The 20,186-nt window shown below is 37.7% G+C and overlaps 1 protein-coding gene across 15 annotated transcripts in view; it reads left to right on the forward strand.

Moving 5' to 3' along the window:
* rbfox1 (RNA binding fox-1 homolog 1) overlaps window positions 1-20,186 on the forward strand; it is a gene marked incomplete at its 3' end in the record, with an annotated part of 266,295 nt that overhangs the window by 221,207 nt on the left and 24,902 nt on the right. For all 15 annotated transcript variants that reach the window (XM_079894971.1, XM_079894972.1, XM_079894973.1 and 12 more), the window contains 6 exons: window positions 1,175-1,417; window positions 10,167-10,310; window positions 12,364-12,417; window positions 13,315-13,407; window positions 15,032-15,092; window positions 17,140-17,193. In XM_079894971.1, coding sequence (XP_079751097.1) covers window positions 1,175-1,417; window positions 10,167-10,310; window positions 12,364-12,417; window positions 13,315-13,407; window positions 15,032-15,092; window positions 17,140-17,193 — 649 coding nt within the window. The remainder of the gene's footprint in view (window positions 1-1,174; window positions 1,418-10,166; window positions 10,311-12,363; window positions 12,418-13,314; window positions 13,408-15,031; window positions 15,093-17,139; window positions 17,194-20,186) is intronic.

Here is a 20,186-nt window from a genome sequence, read left to right on the forward strand (position 1 = left end):
GAACGCATTTGTCTGTGGGTGTGCTTGTTCATTTGTTGTCGGTCCGGTGCATGCTAACACTGTAATTTAATTGGCCCAGCTTTATGAAAGAACTTGTGTCTGAAGCTGAGCGTGTGCTTCGCTAATAGTTCAACACACAGAGAGCACGAATGACGCGAGATGAAGCTTGTGTGTGTGGACCTCAAATATGGACCAAAAGTATGTGGACATAATGAGCATGTTTGATACATAAAACCAAGTATACAATCATGTCTGACCTCTTGTGTCCGAATGAGAGTATGTCCCATGATCCAACGTCAAATGGAAAATAGGGATGAAGCTGAATACCATAGAAAAATGTGAATAATAACTTATTTGAATAACTTAACGAATAATGAATTATACTGAATAATAGAAACGAAATATCCATTAGACTGATTATCCATCAAACACAAGGAGAAACCATTTTCATGAATATTTTTCAAATTATTTTCATGAACATATTTAAAGTAACAACGCAGTAGTAAGTCTAAAGTCGAGATGACTAAAGTGTGAACTTCATGAATGAATTTGCAGACAATGTGATTTTTGAATTTTGAGTTTAAATTGGATGCTGTCGTTTTATTAACAAGTATATCCTTAAACAAAGATACTATCATACATGTTTTTGTTATATGTAAATGTTAATGTTTTAAATCACGTGAGTGTGATACACGATAAAAAATTTTTTAAATTTTTACATCCGTCTCAAGCAGGCTGAACGCATTAGTGATGTTTTGGAATCTGTGTTTTAGTACAAATCTTTTAAGTGAACAAATGATGAAGGACAAAAAAGTTAGCAGGATGCTTGAACACTCTTTCTGGACTCAAAGTTATGAGTTACTTGTCACTATCACCTGGTGTAACTATGTAACATGCATGAAGGGTCGGTGAACGAATCTGAATGAATCTATTTTTGGTGGATTAGAAAAAACTAAGATGACTCAAAATCCCCACCACTCACACAAACGATTTATAAAAATCAATAAATAGCTGTTGTGGCAGCTAAAATCACTATAAACGTCCGCCCATGGTTTTGAAACTCAATGCAGATATGGATGTGGCGTTCAGGTGTCCACATACGGCATGTTTGGTCATTTAGTGAACTATGCTATAATCTCGCTAATATTTTGCTGTTGTTCTCTGTTTTTTTCAGGGTAATCAAGACGCCCCAGCACCCCCAGAAACCATGGCCCAGCCTTACCCATCGGCCCAGTTCGCTCCCCCTCAGAACGGCATTCCTGCTGAGTACACGCCGTCCCACCCTCACCCGACTCCAGACTACCCGGGCCAGACCCCAGTGGCAGAGCACACTCTGAACATGTACCCCCCTGCCCAGACGCACAGTGAGCCCAGCGGACCAGACAACAGCGTACAGTCGGTCTCCGGCACAGCCACAGTAAGCGCCGCTCTCTACAGAATATCTCTCTCTTTCTCGCTTTCTCGATCTCTGACTCTTCTTGATGGCATTGCTCGTCACGGTTCAGGTTTTTTGGATTGTGCTGTGGATTGAGGTGCCCTCCGTGATCTGCCCTCCAAGGACATCAGTGCTGTAGGCTGCCTTAATATTTCATATGTTTCAGGGCATTTCCATGAATAATTGACTATCTTTGTGTTTTTCACCAACTCAGAGTACAAAGTGCTCTCGCTGAATTTAGTTTGGTGAGGTTTTCCCTCTAGGTTTTTAAAATAATTTCAAGAACGTTTTCTGTTCTAAAATTGTACGATTCAGTGCAATTCTGCACAGTAACAAGAAGTCACTGGAGAATTTGATTTATTAAAGCAACACTAAGTAGGATTTTTTACCTTCAAATAATGTTTCCCAAATCGTTTCAGTGGTTCATCAAGTCGTGACAGGGTGAAAGGCACTTATGCCACCGCTTTGCGGCCCTTTATCTGGTATAACCACGCTATGTAAGATTGCCAGATCGGGTCGCGTTTCTGTAGTTCTAATGAGACATAAGAAAACTACAAATTTGACTTGCTTTGCAGCAAGCGTTACAATTCCCGATAGGTGGAGCGTACTGCCGGTGCTGGATAAACAGCGAGCGTGCGCGTGCGACAGTAGGATGCGGTCGGCTAAATTATTTACGACAGCGGTAATGGACAATTCCGCTTCCAACCTGTAGGGCGACCGCAGAGGAAAAGTTCCTTGGTGTTGCTTTAAAAGAATAGTTTTCCTAATTTTTTCCATTATTTTCTTACGCTCATGATGTGAGCTGTAAATGATCAGTGAATAATGACTTAAAATGTTGGTCTGTTCCTCATGCAAAGCTATTATTTGGCTTCAGTAGACTGTCTATTTGTTAATTGTGGACTCAGTGATTTATATAAATTATGTAGGTTTTTTTAATTTGATAAATATTATAAAATGTTATATTACAGTTTTTATATAATAATACATTTGAAACTTCATTATTCATCATAACCAATAGGTCAGTTGAGTAGAATCATTCAGTGTGAATTATTAGTTTATTATAATATAGGCCTGTTTATGATTGATAGCATTATGTAAAGAACTCATAGAATTCAGATGTATCCCTTTGACTGGGATTTTGTAATTCGATGATATCACATGTATTTTATATATTCTACAACAATCAGATGACAGCTGGGAAGAGCCTGGGGGGGCTTTTTGGCCCAGGTAAATGGGCAATGTGGCCCATTTTTATGATTTTGAGTTGTGCCATATAAACTAAATTTGTAAATATTTGCAGTTATTTCCCCTAATAATATGTATTATCACCCTGCTAATGCTAGTCATTTCTAATTATGTTAAAATGTAGCATTAAATGTGTTCACTAGTTCGTATGGCACAAGATGTGCAACAAATCTTCAACAATGTCTACTTTTGTGTTGCATGTGGGTGGGTGATTTAAGCATGCATGTTTGGAATGACATGTGGGTGAGAAAAAGGATGATAGAAGTTTAATTTTGGGGTGAACCATTCCTTAGAAAGAACAAACAATTTGCTCATTTTTAGGAGAAACTCCTGTTGTATCCCATAATTAGACCATTTGCTCAACAGACAAAATGTTTAAACTGTTTTACTGATGATTTGAAGGAAAATATGAGCTTTCTTGCGAACAGCGGCCAGATTTTCATTGCCTATCCTACCTTAGTGTTCAAATTTCTTTTTTAGTGCCAGAGCAGAAGGGAGCAAAACCACATCTGGAAAAGCCATTATCCCCCCCCCCCCCCCCCCCCCCCTCTCTCTCTCTCTCTCTCTCTCTCTCTATCAATCTCTTTCCTTTACTTTATGAGCCTAGAGAAAGCAAAACTTTACAGACATCCAAAGCTATGACCTCATCTGGCTGAAGCTGTTTTTAGATCCAGGTCGTTCCTCACAACTGATCCTTCATCTACAAACAAAAGAGGCCTAGACTGTGACACATCCCTCATTCTTATATTTTCTTTGTTTGTTGGAGTAGGTGATAACCAATCAGCTCCCAGAGGGACGTTTTAATACAGTAATAGATGCTTTTCATTGCTGTTTTGATAGAGCGCAGTGCCATATTCTCAGTGGTCATTGTGAGAGAGCTTGTGGTGGATTTCATGAATGCATATGGAACAGTATTTACTTTCCAAAAGCAAACAATAATAACAAATTGTAGTAATGCTTTACAATACATTTCTATTTGTTAACATTAGTTGATGCAATTGTTAACATGAGCTAACAATGAACAATGCATTTATTCATCTAGGTTAATGTTCATTTCTACATAAAATACTGTTCAAAACGTTGGGGTCAGTCATTTTTATTTTTATTTTCCAAAGAAATTAAGGCTTTTTTTCAGCAAGGATTAAAGGGTTAGTTCACCCAAAAATTACAATTCTGTCATTAATTACTCACCCTCGTGTTGTACCAAACCCGTTAGACTTTCGTTCATCTTTGAAACACACATATATTTACATTACATTTACATTTATTAATTTGGCTGACAAATGTGAATTGAGTGGTTTAGTTTTCTGAAGAGACATGATCGCTTTATATGATGACATTTTTAAATTTAGGCTTTACAATAAATGGAGGGACAGATATCTTTTTCATCATTTTCATCAAAATATCTTCATTTGTGTTCCAAAGATGAACTAAAGTCTTATGGGTTTGGAACGACATAAGGGAGAGAAATTAATGACAGAATTAAACATTTTTTGGTGAACTATCCCTTTACTATCCTAGTAAAGACATTTACAATGATAGAAAATTATTACTATTTTTTTCTATTTTTTGGCTTTCACAAAAATATAAAGCAGCACAACTCTTTCCAATATTGATAATAATAATAAATGTTTATTGAGCAACAAATCATCATATTAGAATGATTTCTGAAGGATCATGTGACTCTGAAGACTGGAGTAATGATGCTGATAATTCAGCTTTGACATCACAGGAAAAAAATACATTTTAAAATATATTCAAATAGGAAACCGTTATTAAATTGTATTAATATTTCACAATATTACTGTTTTTTTACTACATTTTTGATGCAACGTCGTTGAGTATAAGAGACTTCTTTCAAAAAACAGCCGACCCCAAACTTTTGGACAGCAGTGTATTCTAATACATTTTTAGCATATAAAGTTGCTTAAATTAACATTTGTTTAGATATAATAATGAACAATAGGTTATTTATACATTAACATTCTCCTAAATTGATGAATGCTGTAATTAAATGTTTCTTTTTAGTTTATTATACCTTATGACGTGATAATGTTAATGAATTTAAACTTATTGTAAAATGGGTGACACTTTACAGTAAGGTTTCAGTAGTTAACATTAGTTAACTACATTAGTTAACATAAACTAAGAAAGAACAACACTTCTACATCATTTATTAACCTTAGTTCATGTTAATTTGAACATTTACTAATAAATTATTAAAATCAAAAGTTAATCCACTGTAAACTCACATAAACAAACAATAAACAGTTGTATATTTATAAACTAATGTTAACAAAGATTAATACAAATTTCATTTCTTCTTAACAGTTTTGTTATGGCTGTTATTATTAATTGTCACCTTCATTTCAGGACATTCGTCATCAGATTCTCAGTAAACGCCACGGGTGTAATGATGGTCACAGACGCAGAGGTGGACCTTTAATTTAACCGACCCGAGTGGTTGTTAAAACCAGCCCACTCACAGATCATTTCAAGTTCATTTAGTTTCGGACAATGCAGAAAGTGGTGATGTCCGAGTGGGGGAGTTGTTTACTCTGTAATTAGCCCGTCCATTGCCTCCAGCTTGACCCATTCAGGTTGGTTTGCGGGAACTGTGTGAACATGATAGCCAGGCATTATCTCATTGACTGTAAACAGCCAATCACAGTGACATGCAGGTACTGCTTCCTCTCAAGTGACATTTCGCTTCTGGATAGTGTCACTTCAGAAAGATGAGTGGTTTATTTGGTCTCATATTTGTTTTAAATCTGTTGATTATTTTCTCATGCAGTTTTTTTTCTTAAATAAGGATGTTTCACAAACGGTGTGGATGTCAGCTCAATATGTCAGCTTGCTGCTCTGACTCCTGTCGTGCTTCATTGGCCGCCTTCCCCCATGTGGTCCCGAGAGAGACGGCCCCGGCGTGCCCATCCTCATCCAGGCGGAGTGAGAGCTGATTTCCTTTAGGGAGGGCACGTGTGGTCTGGGCCATACCCGCAAGAGGGCAGACATCTTGCAGAACGCCCCCCTCGCAAACCCTCCGGTGCAGCTTTTGGGGGTCGACGGATGGTTGTAGACGCACAGATGATAGTGGAGGTTGACTTAGACAGCTACTGCATTTCATCCTAGTAATGCTGCTGTGCTGAAAATAGCACATCTTAAAAAGGCATCATCGCTGATGTACGTTATCTGTCTTTTTTTTGCCTCTGCGGTTCACTGAGTGCAGGAAACCCTCAGTGTTGTACCTCTGAGCTATTGTGCAGTTGTTTGTGCATGAGAACGTCTTCGCAAATGAGCGTGCAGCACTCTGAAGCACTGAGCGCTGTGGCTTTGGTTGGTTTATCTTTCCCAAATGCTTGGTTTTTATTTTTCTGCTCATGTAAAACCAACATTGCAGCAAAATATGCGTCTGTTATAATGAACGACTATTAATGAATCCTTTGATACCAAAAAAGATTAACTGGAAGCCTTTTTTTACTGTTTGTTATTGTTTTTCCCTCCATGTTGAAGTCCTCTGCCAGTGAAAAGAATGCGGCACAGATGGCATGCTATGTAAACTGTCAGCCGTATGCATGCTATACACACGCACACACACACACACACACACACAGGCTATATTTTTACCTGGCACACATCCCAGAATTGTTCCGAGAAAGGAATGATAAACAATCCACTCCTTTTAGGTTAAGTAGGTAACTGGCCGTGTATATATATTTATATTTATGTACACACACATATTTATTATATTAAATATACATTTCATAAAGCAAAATGTCACACACCACATACACACACATTCTTGTACATCTATCTTTATGAGGACATTCATTGACACAATGCAATCTCTAGCCACTTACACTAACCTTACCCATCACAATTAAGTGCCTAACCCGAACCCTTACCCTAAACCTACCCTTAACCTAATTATAACCTTATCCCTAAAACCAAGTCTTGACCCTCAAACAGGCCTTTAAAGGGGTCTCAGAAAGTGAGGACTGGTCAAAATGTGAGGAACACTCTCTTTGTCCTCACTCCAATGGTCTAAAACTCAAACTGGTCCTCACAAAGATAGTTGTACAAGTAGACACCACACACCTTTATGAAATGTACAACACATTATTAAACAAAAGCTCCCTCATGGATCAATGACGGTTGATGCAATTATTCCACATTCCCCCACAATGAAAAATTCCTCGGAAAGGAAAATATTTTACAGGCACTTTACGCTCCAAGTCCTCACTGTGAGGTTATCTTTTTCTGTCCAGCGCTGCCATATGTGTGTCCGTGTGGGCTCTTACACTCCAGCGGCTGTGTGTTTTTGTGTGTGTGTGTGTGTGTGTGTGCTCAGAGCACACACCGGCAGCCCTGTCACTGTTTGCCGTTTAGCACTCAGTGTGAGATCAATGAATGGTAAACACTCACAACTCTGTGAGTCCCCAATCAGTAATTGAGTAGGTCTCCCAGGCTGAACCGCTGTCCTCCCTCACATTCCTGTCCTTATCGCTCCATCTTTCCCTCACCTTTCCTCCCTACAGGGAGCAACACAATCTCTGGCTCCATAGAAATAGCCACAGAGGACTTTCTTCTCTCTTTTTTTTTAGGCCGCTTTGGAATCGATCGTTATTTGTCACGATTGGAAGTATCATATTGTGCACTGCATGTTTGAATAATGAAAGCGGGATTTCAAGGCAAGTTTGATGCCCGAATATTTCAACACACACACTGTGAATGGGATTCAAAATGTGTTTCGCTTCTGCCCCTGGCCCCTATTTTAGTTCTATAGATTTATTTATTTTCCCCCGTCTCATCCCATCACCCTGAGATCAGTCACCGTGGCCTCCGGCTCCCCACGGCTACTAGACAGGGGCGAATCGATTAATTGATTTCGGAATCAATTAATTGAGCCATTAAGGCAGCCATATGCACGGACCATGAAATGAGATCTCTGAAACCGTACATATGGCTGCCGACCGCGCCGTGCCTCAACCTAAAGACCCGCTGCATTCCTTCCTATACCTTTATTGAAAGAGCAGTAAATGGAAAAGCATATTTCCAATTATAACACCCCAGTTGTCTCTTCTGCTGAGGGCCGCTTGCCTCACGACACCATTAAACCGAGCCTCCCGCAATAGGAAAAGTGCAATTTTGTTAAAGCAATAAAGACGGCGCACATCTTGTCAGTTTTACATTGGATGGTTTACTACACTGCTTTAGCGTTTTATCTTCCGTTTTTCTTTGTTCTCTGCCTTGAGGAGTGGGTGTTCTTTTGTTTATGACTTGTAATAACACAAGACAGATTTTTTTTTTCCTTGCACTTCTGCAGCCTTTCATGTATTGAAAGACTAGTATTTTTCAAGTGCTCTCTCATGTTTTCCCCCCACCCTTGCATTTCAGTCGAGTGGGTATATCGTACCCTGTACAAACATTATGATGACACGATATTCATATTTACAGTCCCAGCAAGCTGTTCTTTACTCTTCATTTGAGCTTTGCTTTTTTTTAAACTTTCTGTTGCCGCTTTAGTCAGAGTCGCCCTGAGCACCGCCTGATTTAAATAAGAATGCCACACGCACACAGACACACGGTCCGTTCCATTGCCAGTATTTCCAGTGAAGCTTGCTTTAACAGTCCTGAGCATCTGTAATGTCAGAGAGGCAGTTGTTACACTGGGACTCAGTCATTCTTTTGTTCCAGACAATATGATTTCCAGAGCGCTTGAAGCATGACAGGACAGCTGCAGCAAGCAGAAAGTTGAAAAAATATCTCAGGGCATAACCGCGGGCTCAAGGCAGAACCTCCGCTTCCCTTTCTCAAGCGCTACAAAAGAAAATAAATGCACATAAATTCACATACATGTGAACATGCTCATGCTAACACACATAATGGGTGAATTACATTCGAAAGAGCACCACTATGGCCTCACTCCAAAGGGAAGAGACACGTTTTGTGAGGTGAAAAATAAAATGCATTTTTATGAGAGCAGAATCATTCATTGTGAATAAATCATTCTTTTGAACTGGATCTTTTAAATGAATCACTTGATTCAGCTCACAAATTTGGCCTGAATGATGCATTCATGATTTAGAATGATTCACTTCTCGGGTTTGACTGATTCAATGATCTGATCACCGTGGTTAACATCTAAGAGGAATATTTTAAGTAAATGATAACGAAAATATAATAACATTGTAAGTGAGTAAAGGCTTACATTTTGACCTGTTCATCACACAAAGATAGCATGTGACTTCAAAAGGGTATACACTACCTTTCAAATAGTATATATTTTTTAAATAAATTAAAATGTTCAGCAAGCGTGCATTAAATTGATCAGAAGTAAACAAAAAATATATTTGTTACAAAAATATATTGAAAATAAATGCTGTTCTTTTTAACTTTCTTCATCATAGAATCCTGAAAAAAAAAAAGAAATGACAGTTTCCACAAAAATATTATGTTATCATATTATGCAATGATAACAATAAGAAATGTTACTTGAGCTGCAAATCAGCATATTATTATGATTTCTGAATGATCATGGGACATTGAAGACTGGAGTAATGATGCTGAAAATTCAGCTTTGACATCAGATGACATTTTCAAATATATTATAAAATAGAAAACAGTTCAATTTATAATGAAATAACATTTCACAAAATGTCACTTATTTTATTAAAGAAATTGTTACTGCTTATTATAATACTTTTTGCTGCTTTTGCATCCTTTTTAAGGCTTCATTATTCAAAAAGGATCCCTTTGAAAAAAAATCATGATTGCAGAATTGTAGTTTTTTGGTTAAACTGTTCCTTTATGGGCACAAAAATGCCATTTGGAAGTCGCCCAATGACACACAAACGTACACATGGGAGAAAAATAGAAAGTAAAGTCTCCCAATGCAATACTCTCTCTAGCTAAGTCATACAAATACAGTCAGACAGAAACACACACACACACACCCAGGGCTAAGCCACTTTCTCTCCCAGGCAGCAGTCCAGGCTGAGAGGCACAGAGTTGCAGGGAGCAGCCAGCAGTCATGCGTGGCCAGAGAAAGCGAGAGAAAGCAAGATATAGTGAAGCAGCCCTGTCATATATCACCCACAGCTGCCACCCACTGCCCCAACCCCTGCAAACACCGCATTACAAACTACGCCTCGTTTTGTGTGTGTGTGCTCTACATATGTTTTTCGAATCTGCCTGAGAAAGTGAAGAGGAACAGGTGGTGAAAGTTTTCAAGAGCTATGCTGTTAAAACAAAGCTTTGGGTCTGGCTCCGTGGGAGCGCCTGGAGGTACAGGCACGATAGACTGTACATTCTGACTGCAGCACTGCGAATGGACCAAGCCGAAAAGCACATCAGTGGTGCGGCAAACACCTGTGTGCAAAGACAGCATCTTCGCTTGTTGAGTTTCTTTACAGTTGGCGCGTCAAAATTTGCCGGTCTTACTAACTGATGTTCCCTGATTTCTGTCCCTTTTTCCCCCTTACAGCAGACAGACGATTCAGCACAGACAGACAGCCAACAGCAAACACAGTCATCTGAAAACACAGAAAACAAATCGCAGCCCAAGAGGCTCCACGTCTCTAATATCCCCTTCAGGTTTAGAGATCCAGACCTCAGGCAAATGTTTGGCGTAAGTACCAGTTTTCTCTCTTTCTCTCTTTCTCACAGTGCAGACAGTGGCCACGCCAGCACAGGTGTGTGAGGCGTGTGCTAACGTGCTGTCCTACTGCATGTGGGTCAAGTCTTGTTTTAGTAGCTCCATAGGGCATAACTGAAGGATTTATTTGAATATTTTGTATTTAGTTTGGGGTCAGTAGGATTTTATTTTATTTTTTAAATAAATGAGTACTTTTATTCTGCAAGGATGCATTAAAATGATCCAACGTGACAGTAAAATCGTTACAATACATTTACATTGTTACAATACATTTTTGTTTCAAATAAATGCTGTTCTTTTGAACTTTCTATTCATCAAAGAATACTGAAGAAAAAAAAAACGATCAAGGTTCCAATAAAGATATTAAGCAGCACAACTGTTTTCAACATTGATAATAAATATTAAATGTTTCTTGAGCAGCAAATGACACTGAAGACATGAGTAATGATGTTGAAACTTCAGATTTGCATCACAGGAATAAAATTACATTTATTTATTTGAAAGTTTATTTATTTTAAATTGTAATAATATTTCACAATGTCACTGTATTTTTAGCTTTAAACAACTCAATTTAAATAAATATTACTTAAACTTTCATATCTTTTTTTTTTTTATGAATAATTGGTGATTTTTAGATGGATTAAAACAACATTTAAAATGTGTAGCTTGATGCACCTAGATTAAAGCTGCAGTCCGTAACTTTTTTGTGTTAAAAATTATCCAAAATAATAATAATAAAAAAAAACATAACCAGCCAGTGTTCAAAACTATCTGCTTGCCTTAGTTCGATTCAAATCGGTTAGCTTTTAATAATGATTTTAATTCCAGTGGTACTGGTGGATTTCCGCGGGAAATTCGAGCATGTCTTTGCGTCATTACGTCAGATCTGTACACATAAAGAAGGAGTCCCGGCTAGTAGACTATATTGCGTGTGAGGATGTTCGAGGTGTAGATTTATAGCCTTTTCTCACAGCACTTGATATAATTAAACTTATGGCGGATCCAGAACGTTTCAAACGACAATCACCAGTGACAACTGGAGATTCACCAGTTGTAAAACCCAAAAGACTTCGGAGTGGCTATAGAAAAAAAGAGACTGCAACCGGCCCATGCGAAAACAAGGATAAACATCGGCAGGGCTTTTGAAAGATGGCGTGAACTCCTTGTTTTAAAGGGGTTCAAAACTGACTTTTTTTTTTTTTTTGCTAGACAGGTAAGACATTTCAATAGTTCAATTACGTAACAGTAGCGCACTTGTTTGCTTAATTTACACAGTTACGGAGTTTCCTTTGTTGTGCCTTTCTCGTTTTGCTCTTATGGTAAATATTAATTATTTTGTGCTAGCTATGAGAGGGAGCAATTCACCTCTACTCCAAATCAAACCCGCCTACTCCGTTGTCAAGTATTGGATCCGAATTTTCCTGACGTAAGATGTTTATATTATGTTATATTATAACACGTTTATGCATAACAGGGATTCCATTCATTCACCGTTTATTTCATAGCACTATGATTGTTATTTGTTTGTACAAAATAACTGCTCTTCTATGATTTGCACGGTTTGACATGATCTTCTGACATGATCGTAAAACATGCATGATCGTTAGATTTAATCAGTGCGATTTACTGCAATGCTTTTTTCCCCCTTAGTTGATCAGAACAAAAGTGGATGTTACTTACTTGTTCAGACGTCATTTTCCGTTGAAATTTCTAATATTGGTCATACTTCCAAAAAGTATATTCTGTGATTGCGAACGCCAGTATCCACACCAGCGCGGTGATTGGCAGCCGCACATTCTCCTCAAAACATTGGATTCATCCGCGCTGTTTCAAGCCGATGTGCAACCCACGTAAAGTTGATAATTCCGCAAATAACTGCAATTGCAGGTTTCGAACAGAGATGGCGACAAAGAGGAAAAAATACGGACTGCAGCTTTAAGTAAATGTTTTTGAAATTAGAAAGTGAGTTTACATGTCGAATCAATTTTTGACAGTATGTCTGATCTGTGTTCTGTTCTCTTTCCAGCAATTTGGTAAAATCTTAGATGTTGAAATCATATTTAATGAACGAGGATCAAAGGTACGTGTGTGACTTACTTCCTTTGCATGCTCATATTCTTGGACCAATCAGAACAGTGCAGTGAGTTTAGAGGCTTAAATGAACATCATGTTTATTTAAAAAGGGAAAGAATCCAATGATGAATTAGTACCTGTATTGTACAGAATAAATGCTTGTTGTAGTCATGTTAACGTATGTAATGCAATCTCATATCAGCTGCTGTGCTGGAGTTATTAGTGCCCTGTTCAATGGAGTGTGTGGAAATGTGTTTGGCACTTGTCTTTGTTCTGTTATGGTGTCAAATGAAGAACATTCTCCACTGAGCTCCGTAATTGACAGCGTTATTCAGTGTTATGACACTTTGCATCATTCCTGTGCACAAACAATTTTCTTTATTGAAATATGAATTATGTTCTTCTGTTCCAGCTGGGGGAGATAATGATGCATGTTAACAAGTTCTTTAGTTCACAATCCTTTATCATTTGTTTTTCTTTTGTAATGACTTTTCTTTATGTTGCATTATAGACTTTAAAATGACAGTGTTTATGTTATTCCACTTTTTCCCAATAGATTATGTTTACTGTAAGACTTGTTATTAAAGGTACACTATTTTGTTTGCTTTTGTTTTTCTCTTTTTTTACATTTAAGTGACTTTACGTTCTTAGACGTGCTATTGTATTCCATTTCTCCTTAGAGGTTCTAACAGAACCCGTAAATTATCGTTAATCTCGATGCTTTGCATGGTGCAGGAGAAAAGAGGAGGAGAAAGAGAGAGGGGGTAAATGCAGCAGTAGCAGCAGCAGCTGTTTTTGTGTGTGAGAATGGCAGAGGTAGAGCCACAGTGGATTTCTTGGGTGTATGACTGAATTAATAATGTGCATGTTGTTCTCCCCCCTCCCCTCTCCCACCTGCATGCAGGGTTTTGGTTTCGTAACTTTCGAAAATAGTGCCGATGCGGACAGGGCCAGAGAGAAATTACACGGCACGGTGGTAGAAGGTCGTAAAATAGAGGTGCATGTAACAAATATTTCCCTTCTCAATTGTTTTTGTTTTTGTTTTATTTGATTCATTTTTGTTTGTTGTTGTCTTTCTTGTTGTTATCCATAATTCTGTTGTGTGTGTCAGTGTGTGCCTCACTCTCATCTCACTATTTTAGACGCATCACTCGTCTTTTCCTGCGTGTGCTCCTCTCTCTTTCCCTCCCTCCCCCTCCCTCCCCCCATTGTATCCCTAATACGTTTCAGTTATTCTAAGATTTCAAATCAGGTAGACCACGGTGCTCGCGTTATCTAATTGGTTTGCTTCAGTTGGCATTCACTTGTTTATTCGATTCTTTTCTGTTCTTTTCTGTTCTTTTTCATAGCATATTTTTGCTTAATAAGCAAATGGGTGCAGTAAGTCATCAGGCAGAGTGCAAACAGCATTTGTGTGATGATAGCCAGAGGCCTTATTGCAAAGTTGACGAGGGATCTGCGCTAAAAGCGGCCCGAAGCCGGCAGCGTTTGTTAATGGCCTGAAGACGCTGCTATTAGAAAGGGCTGCTCTCAAACACAAGCCTTTTAAATCTACAGCTCCAATGACACTTACTTCACAGTCTAGAAGAGAACTGTTGTCTACTTTACAGTCAACGACAGTGGCCATCCTTATAGCCGATTCACATTTAACAGTTGTGCTTTTTTTGTTTGCAGCTTTTTTATTTTCAATCTTTAAGAGTTATTTTCGGATGTGACGTGGTGCCATCTTTCAGTAAGATGTTGCCTATTTTGCCTTCTCATTTTCCCCCCTTTTCCAACGGTAGCTGGTAGGCCCCTCACCAAACTCAGTAACAATACATACACACGCGGGCGATGGCGGCGAATGGTAAGTGGAGAGAGCCATCTGCCATTTCACGAACTCCGCGCTGATACCTCGTGACTGTTTTTTGACTTGATGTTGAGTTTCTTGATGCTGTTTTCTCTTGGTACGCGTGTTACTTGAGTGAACACTTAGCTTCCTGAGAGCCTCTGATTGGATTGAACTGAATCGTGCGCATCCTACTCAGATTCTGAACTCCATGATTATGTTAAATAATGCACCCTCTTTTTATATCCTTTGTTAGCTGTCCTTTCGGCTTGAATGATTTTCTTTCGTTATTACTTCTTTTTATTTTCCTTTCTGATTATTATTCTTGTGATGAAGCACAAGGCTCTTGGAGTGTTGAATGCTAAATGTTGCTTTGTTTTCCGACTGTACCTCAACTCTGAAGGTTTAGTGTATGTTGCACAATGCCAAACTTTTTGTTTCCTTCCATTCCTACGCTCTCGTGTTTTTCTTTTAACCTAGTCGTTCCCTCTCTACTGCATGCTGTCTCATACTTGATGCCTTTCGTTTGTTGAGTGCATTTTGTGTTTCTGTTTTTCTTTACTCCATGTACTCCTTCAACGTGATCATCATTTGATGACGCATGCTGACGAGTCTTTTTATGATGAGACTTTTGCATATTTTCTTTGCTTTATATGTATTACCACTTTTCTTTAACTGTTTGTTATGATCTATAATCATTTTGAAAATCTTCAATGTAATGCATGAAATATTTCAATATTTACAGCCTAAGCCTCAGTATGGTTCTTGCTCACACGTTCCTGTTTGTACTCAGGTAAACAATGCAACAGCACGGGTAATGACGAATAAAAAGACCGTCAACCCATATGCAAACGGTAAGAACAAGTTCACTTGATACTGACAATTAATTCGTCTTTTTTGTGATTTAGTAACTCTTTCCCCACCATTGAAGGAAATTTCCATAATTTGTGAGAAAACACTTCAGAATTAAAAAATAATGCATTAAATTAATAATGCATTAATTTTCAAAAAAAAATGAAAATTGCATGTTCAGATATTCATACAACAAAATATTCTGGGGGCCATGGAACTTGGTGAAAATGGAAACCTTTTTAAAAAACGTTGGTGGGGAAAGATTTACAAAAGTGGTTGTTCCAACTTGTGTCAGTTACCAATATTCCACTTGTGTCAGTATATGCAATATTTTGAGTGTAAAATAACATAATAATGAAATTATGATCTTTTATATCATTAAATTTAATTGTATAATTTGATACACCTTTGGGGTTCAAAAGTTTGAGACCATAAGTAAAAATGTTTCTATTTTGTATTTTTGTAATTAATATGCTTTTTTTCTTTACAAATTACATCAGTAAAACAATTTAAGCAAAATGTTGACTTGATATTTATTTAGCACTTTCCCCGCCAATGTTTTTTTTTTTAAGTTGCCAGCCACCGCCAGCGTTTTTGATAATTTTCACAAAACGTTCATGGTCCCCAGAATATTTTGTTGTATGAAAATCTGAACATGCAATATATCAAAAGAAAGAACAGAGCCTCTGCTTTAAAAAAAAAAAAAATTGATTCTAGCTTCATGTATTCTTTTTATTAACCCTTGAATGTGGGTAAGTTTCATTAAAAAAAAGAAACATTTTGTACAAAAAGCTGAGAAATTCAAGGAAACACTTCAAAGAAATTCAAGAAAACAAGGAGGCTCTTGAGATCAGGGGAGTGAGGTTTACAATCACAGCTCTTACTAGCTTGCCTCCGTTACATAAGCAATGCTTCTATTACTTGTTGCTGCTTCTTTTTCGCCTGTGTTTTGATCTGGAAAGGATGTACTCTTTCAGAAAATGCGTAATTGCGCCACCCCCTAACATATAACATTGAAAACATGGATTGGCAGAAAATTCCGTCAATGGCGGGGAAGCGTGTCATAAAGGATGGAAAACTCCGTCAATATTCCATCAATGGCGGAAAAAAGAGTTAATGATAGCAGCATGATTTGAGAATAATCCAAAGAGCATCTTGTGCAGATCAATGTCACAGATTTACACATCTAATTAACAACCTAGAAATAGTGCAGAACCTTAAATATTTCATATTTGTTTAATGCTTATTTACATGCTTTTTCAAATCATTATAATCTGTTTATTTTAAATTACATTTTGAATCCCATTGTTTGACCACATCAAGTGGTCTCATGCTTTGGGACCCCACTGTATATATTTACATTATAAGGTGTACAGGACAAAGTTTAGACCTTATACCGAGTATGCAACTTCACAGACAGGAAACTTCACAGTAACACTTTACTTTAAGGTGACTTAGTAATAACAGTAAATTATGCATAATTACAAGTAACTAAACCTAAACCAAACCCTTAGTACATGTAGTTAATTAATATTACTCAGTGCTGATTTGAGTTATTACAATGGCACTATATCACTTTAAAATAAAGTGTAACCAACTCTACTGTCTTATTCACAATCTAAAAAACATGTAGCCACAGACCCACAGATTGAAACCAGAGAAGAAGAGTGCTTGTAATTGTCGATTTTCTGAGTATACTGTGAAAATGTTTTTCACAGCAGTTCTCTTTTCTAGCTTTTTAGATCAGATCTCAGTTGATATCACAGGGATTTTTTTTTTTTTTTTAAACTTATGGAGGACTTAAACAGACAGGCCATTTGTAGAGGTTAGAATTAGAGAGAAATCTGTCAGGCCACTCAGGGCCCTATCCTGGCTCTAGATGACAGCAGTGCTTCAGTGTGGTCAGCCCTCTACTGACATCATTACACATGGGCCTGGAGATTGTAGTTAACCAGAAGCCAACTCTTGTGAAGGATCAGATGTAGTATTCTCGTTGTGCAGACCGAGGGTGGCTAATATCAGATGGTCTCCCTCTCTTTCTCTGTCTAGGCTGGAAGTTGAATCCAGTCGTGGGTGCAGTCTACAGCCCAGAATTCTATGCAGGTGAGTGGATCCTCATTTCAAAGAAACTGGCTCTGTAATGCATTATGTCTTTAGTAAAAAGAATGCATTGGGAATGCATATGTGGGGGTTTTTTTTTTGGGGGGGGGGGGGGGGGGAGGTGTCATTGGACAATATCAGAAAAATAAAAAAGTATACATTTCACCTCTGAAACATTTTTTATGAATTGATATATTTATACATGTAGAACTTCTATAAACTAAAATGGATCAGCTCATTATCATTTATCCTCACCTTTGTTTGAGCAAATGAAATACAGCATAATATTGTATAATAATAAATACAATCACATTACAATGCTTCCAAATAAATCAATAAATAATTTGCAGAAAGCAACCCTGTAACGCAGAGGGTTAAATGCATTTGCATTTAGGGCCAATGGGCAGTTTCACTAATGTGCTTTGTGTGTGTAAAAAAATTTCTCAACCCACATGCCCTGAATCCTCCATTTATGAACGCTGCAGAGGATATGAAATTGCAAATTACTCAGATACCAGATATGACCATTTCACATTCCTTTCAAATAGTGTTTTTCTCTTATGTTATTTTATTTTCATTTACTGAATTTACAGTGGCTCCAAAACGTATTGGCCAGTAAAAATGAATGCATCTCATTGCATTAGATAACTCATTTGATGAAAAATCTAAGCAAGCATCGCTCATTTTAAAGAAAGAATGTGTCATTTTCACTCTAATAATTTGATATTTGGTAGTTAATGTTATGAACTACACCTGTGGTTACTCTGCTAAGACATCGAATAAAATCAGCTCAGAAATGTTATTTCTGAGAAAAGAGCATTATTTGTTGCAGATGCCACTTGGTTTGATCTTTTGTTTGTAGTGCAAAGAAATTCCAACACCTAAAGTGTCTGGGGTCTCTGTCAGTACTGTTAATTGTTTGGTTAGGAATAACAAACAGAAATTTGAAACGGCTTGGTGTTTAGCTGCATTTTTGATGAAGGCATAGTTGTGTGCCTGGTGGTTGGAGGTGTGTATAACGGGTGACCTTAATCTACGAGCTCTGGCATAGGCTTGAAAGAGCTGGCAAGCAGGAAGTGATTATTCTAATCACCCAAAGGGCCTGTTTCACAATGTTTGCTGGTCTATTGGCAAGAGGCTCCAAGACGCCATTGTCACAACTGCAAACACGGTACACATCTTTGAAAACATAATCCAGCCAGCTTCCAGAACCCCAGGGCTTCATTTCATTTTATGGGCCTTTGAAAGCGAGCGGGTCTCATCGGTTGAAAGACAAGCTGGACTCTCGTTTTTCTCTCGTTTCCTTCGGTCATCTCCTCCTCAACCTTGGCCATCCAAGCCTCTGACCTTCCCCGAACATCATTACCTTCCCCATTATATGGGAAAATATCGAGATTTTATGATAATAAGAAGAAACGAGAAGGCAAAAATATCCAAGTGATGGTTAAATCTAATTGTCTGTCGACGCAAGGGCATCAAAGGGCTGAAATATATTTCATAAATTAAAATCAATATTTTCAATTTCTCCAGACAGTCGTTTGCCTAATTCAGCGCACATTCTGTTAATTACAAAATGGCTCATTATTGATTTGCTTTCGTCTCACCTTTCAAGTGTCCAAACAGCCCACATCCCATTAAGGTGCGAGTGTTTTGTTCATTCCAGCGATCGCTGTTTCTTTTTCTTTTTTTTTAGGTATCTGTCTTAATTATAATTAAAGCATCGTTAATACGCCCGAATTGTGCCGATAACGGAAAACGCCTTGAATCCTTTCGTTTGCCTAAAGACTGAAAATAGGTATTGGCACATTGCTGCTTAGATTGCAAATGGAGAGACTGCACAGAGCGATTGAGTGTGCCGTAGAGTTTGAATTGTGATTAGTAAGCTTGAAAGTTAGCTATAAACAAATATCCTAAAGGACCGGGATGGAAAAGGAGCATCTTTGATTCATGAGAGGTTCGTTTCTCGCCACTCGAAGCTTCTCTCACCTGCGGCAGGCTGTTGATTTAAGATAGCTTTGATGTTCATTAACAGTTCTCCGGCTGAGGGAAATGAAAGCTATCGGCAGAAGGCTGAGGGATGACCAACGTGCCAGACCCCGCTTGTCTGCCGGACTGATCTCTGATTAAGTGTTACGCCTGACGGAGATTGGGCGGATGTTTGAAAATTAGACTTTCAGCAATTTACGTCCAGAGATTATGCAAATGCAGGCCACCCCTGACCACAGGAAATTTAGGAAAATCTTCGCCAAAGACGCACACAAATACACTCTCTTTCTTTCTCTATTGCATGCTTTCTTTTAGGAAATGAGTTCACACATATGAACAAGGTTAAAAAGATGCAGCTCTAGCAATTATTTTTTAGAAGCCATATATACTGTCTGATAACACATGCACTCTTAAAAAAAGGCAAACATATAATGGTGTTGCTCACACTTTAGGCACTTTTAGAAAATAAAAGACTCGTCTAGCAGACACACTTTTGTTTGGACATATGCATCACAAGAGAGTTATGTCTGTTTCATCACATGTGATGGAAATGTCCTTGTAAACATTTTTGGAATAAAATGGCCAACTTAATGTTAAGGTTTATTTCATAGTTAGCATTTTATGTATTCTACAGTAATATCTTTACAATTACATTTTTGTGTAAATGCATCACTTTTTTGACACACAATAAAATATTAAATTTTCAAGTGATATTTGTTTGTAGTGCAATGAAATTAAAGTATTTTATATGTTTGTCCGAATGGTGACGAATACTTGTTTGGGTCTCTGTCAGTACTGTAGAAATATCAGCCATTAAACAAAATTTAAAAATAAAGAATTTCACACTTCACGTATCATTTTATCAAGCATCTCTCACACTACTGTCTGTAACCAAAATTATTAGTGCCAAAGATATCATTTTTCAAAAATACAAAGATTGTATTTTAAAGATATAATTAATATTTTTATCATAAATTTTCATATTTAAAGATTCCTCATATGACCCAAAG

The sequence above is a fragment of the Squalius cephalus genome (genome assembly GCF_949319135.1).
Source record: "Squalius cephalus genome assembly, chromosome: 1".
Classification (NCBI taxonomy): domain Eukaryota; kingdom Metazoa; phylum Chordata; class Actinopteri; order Cypriniformes; family Leuciscidae; genus Squalius; species Squalius cephalus.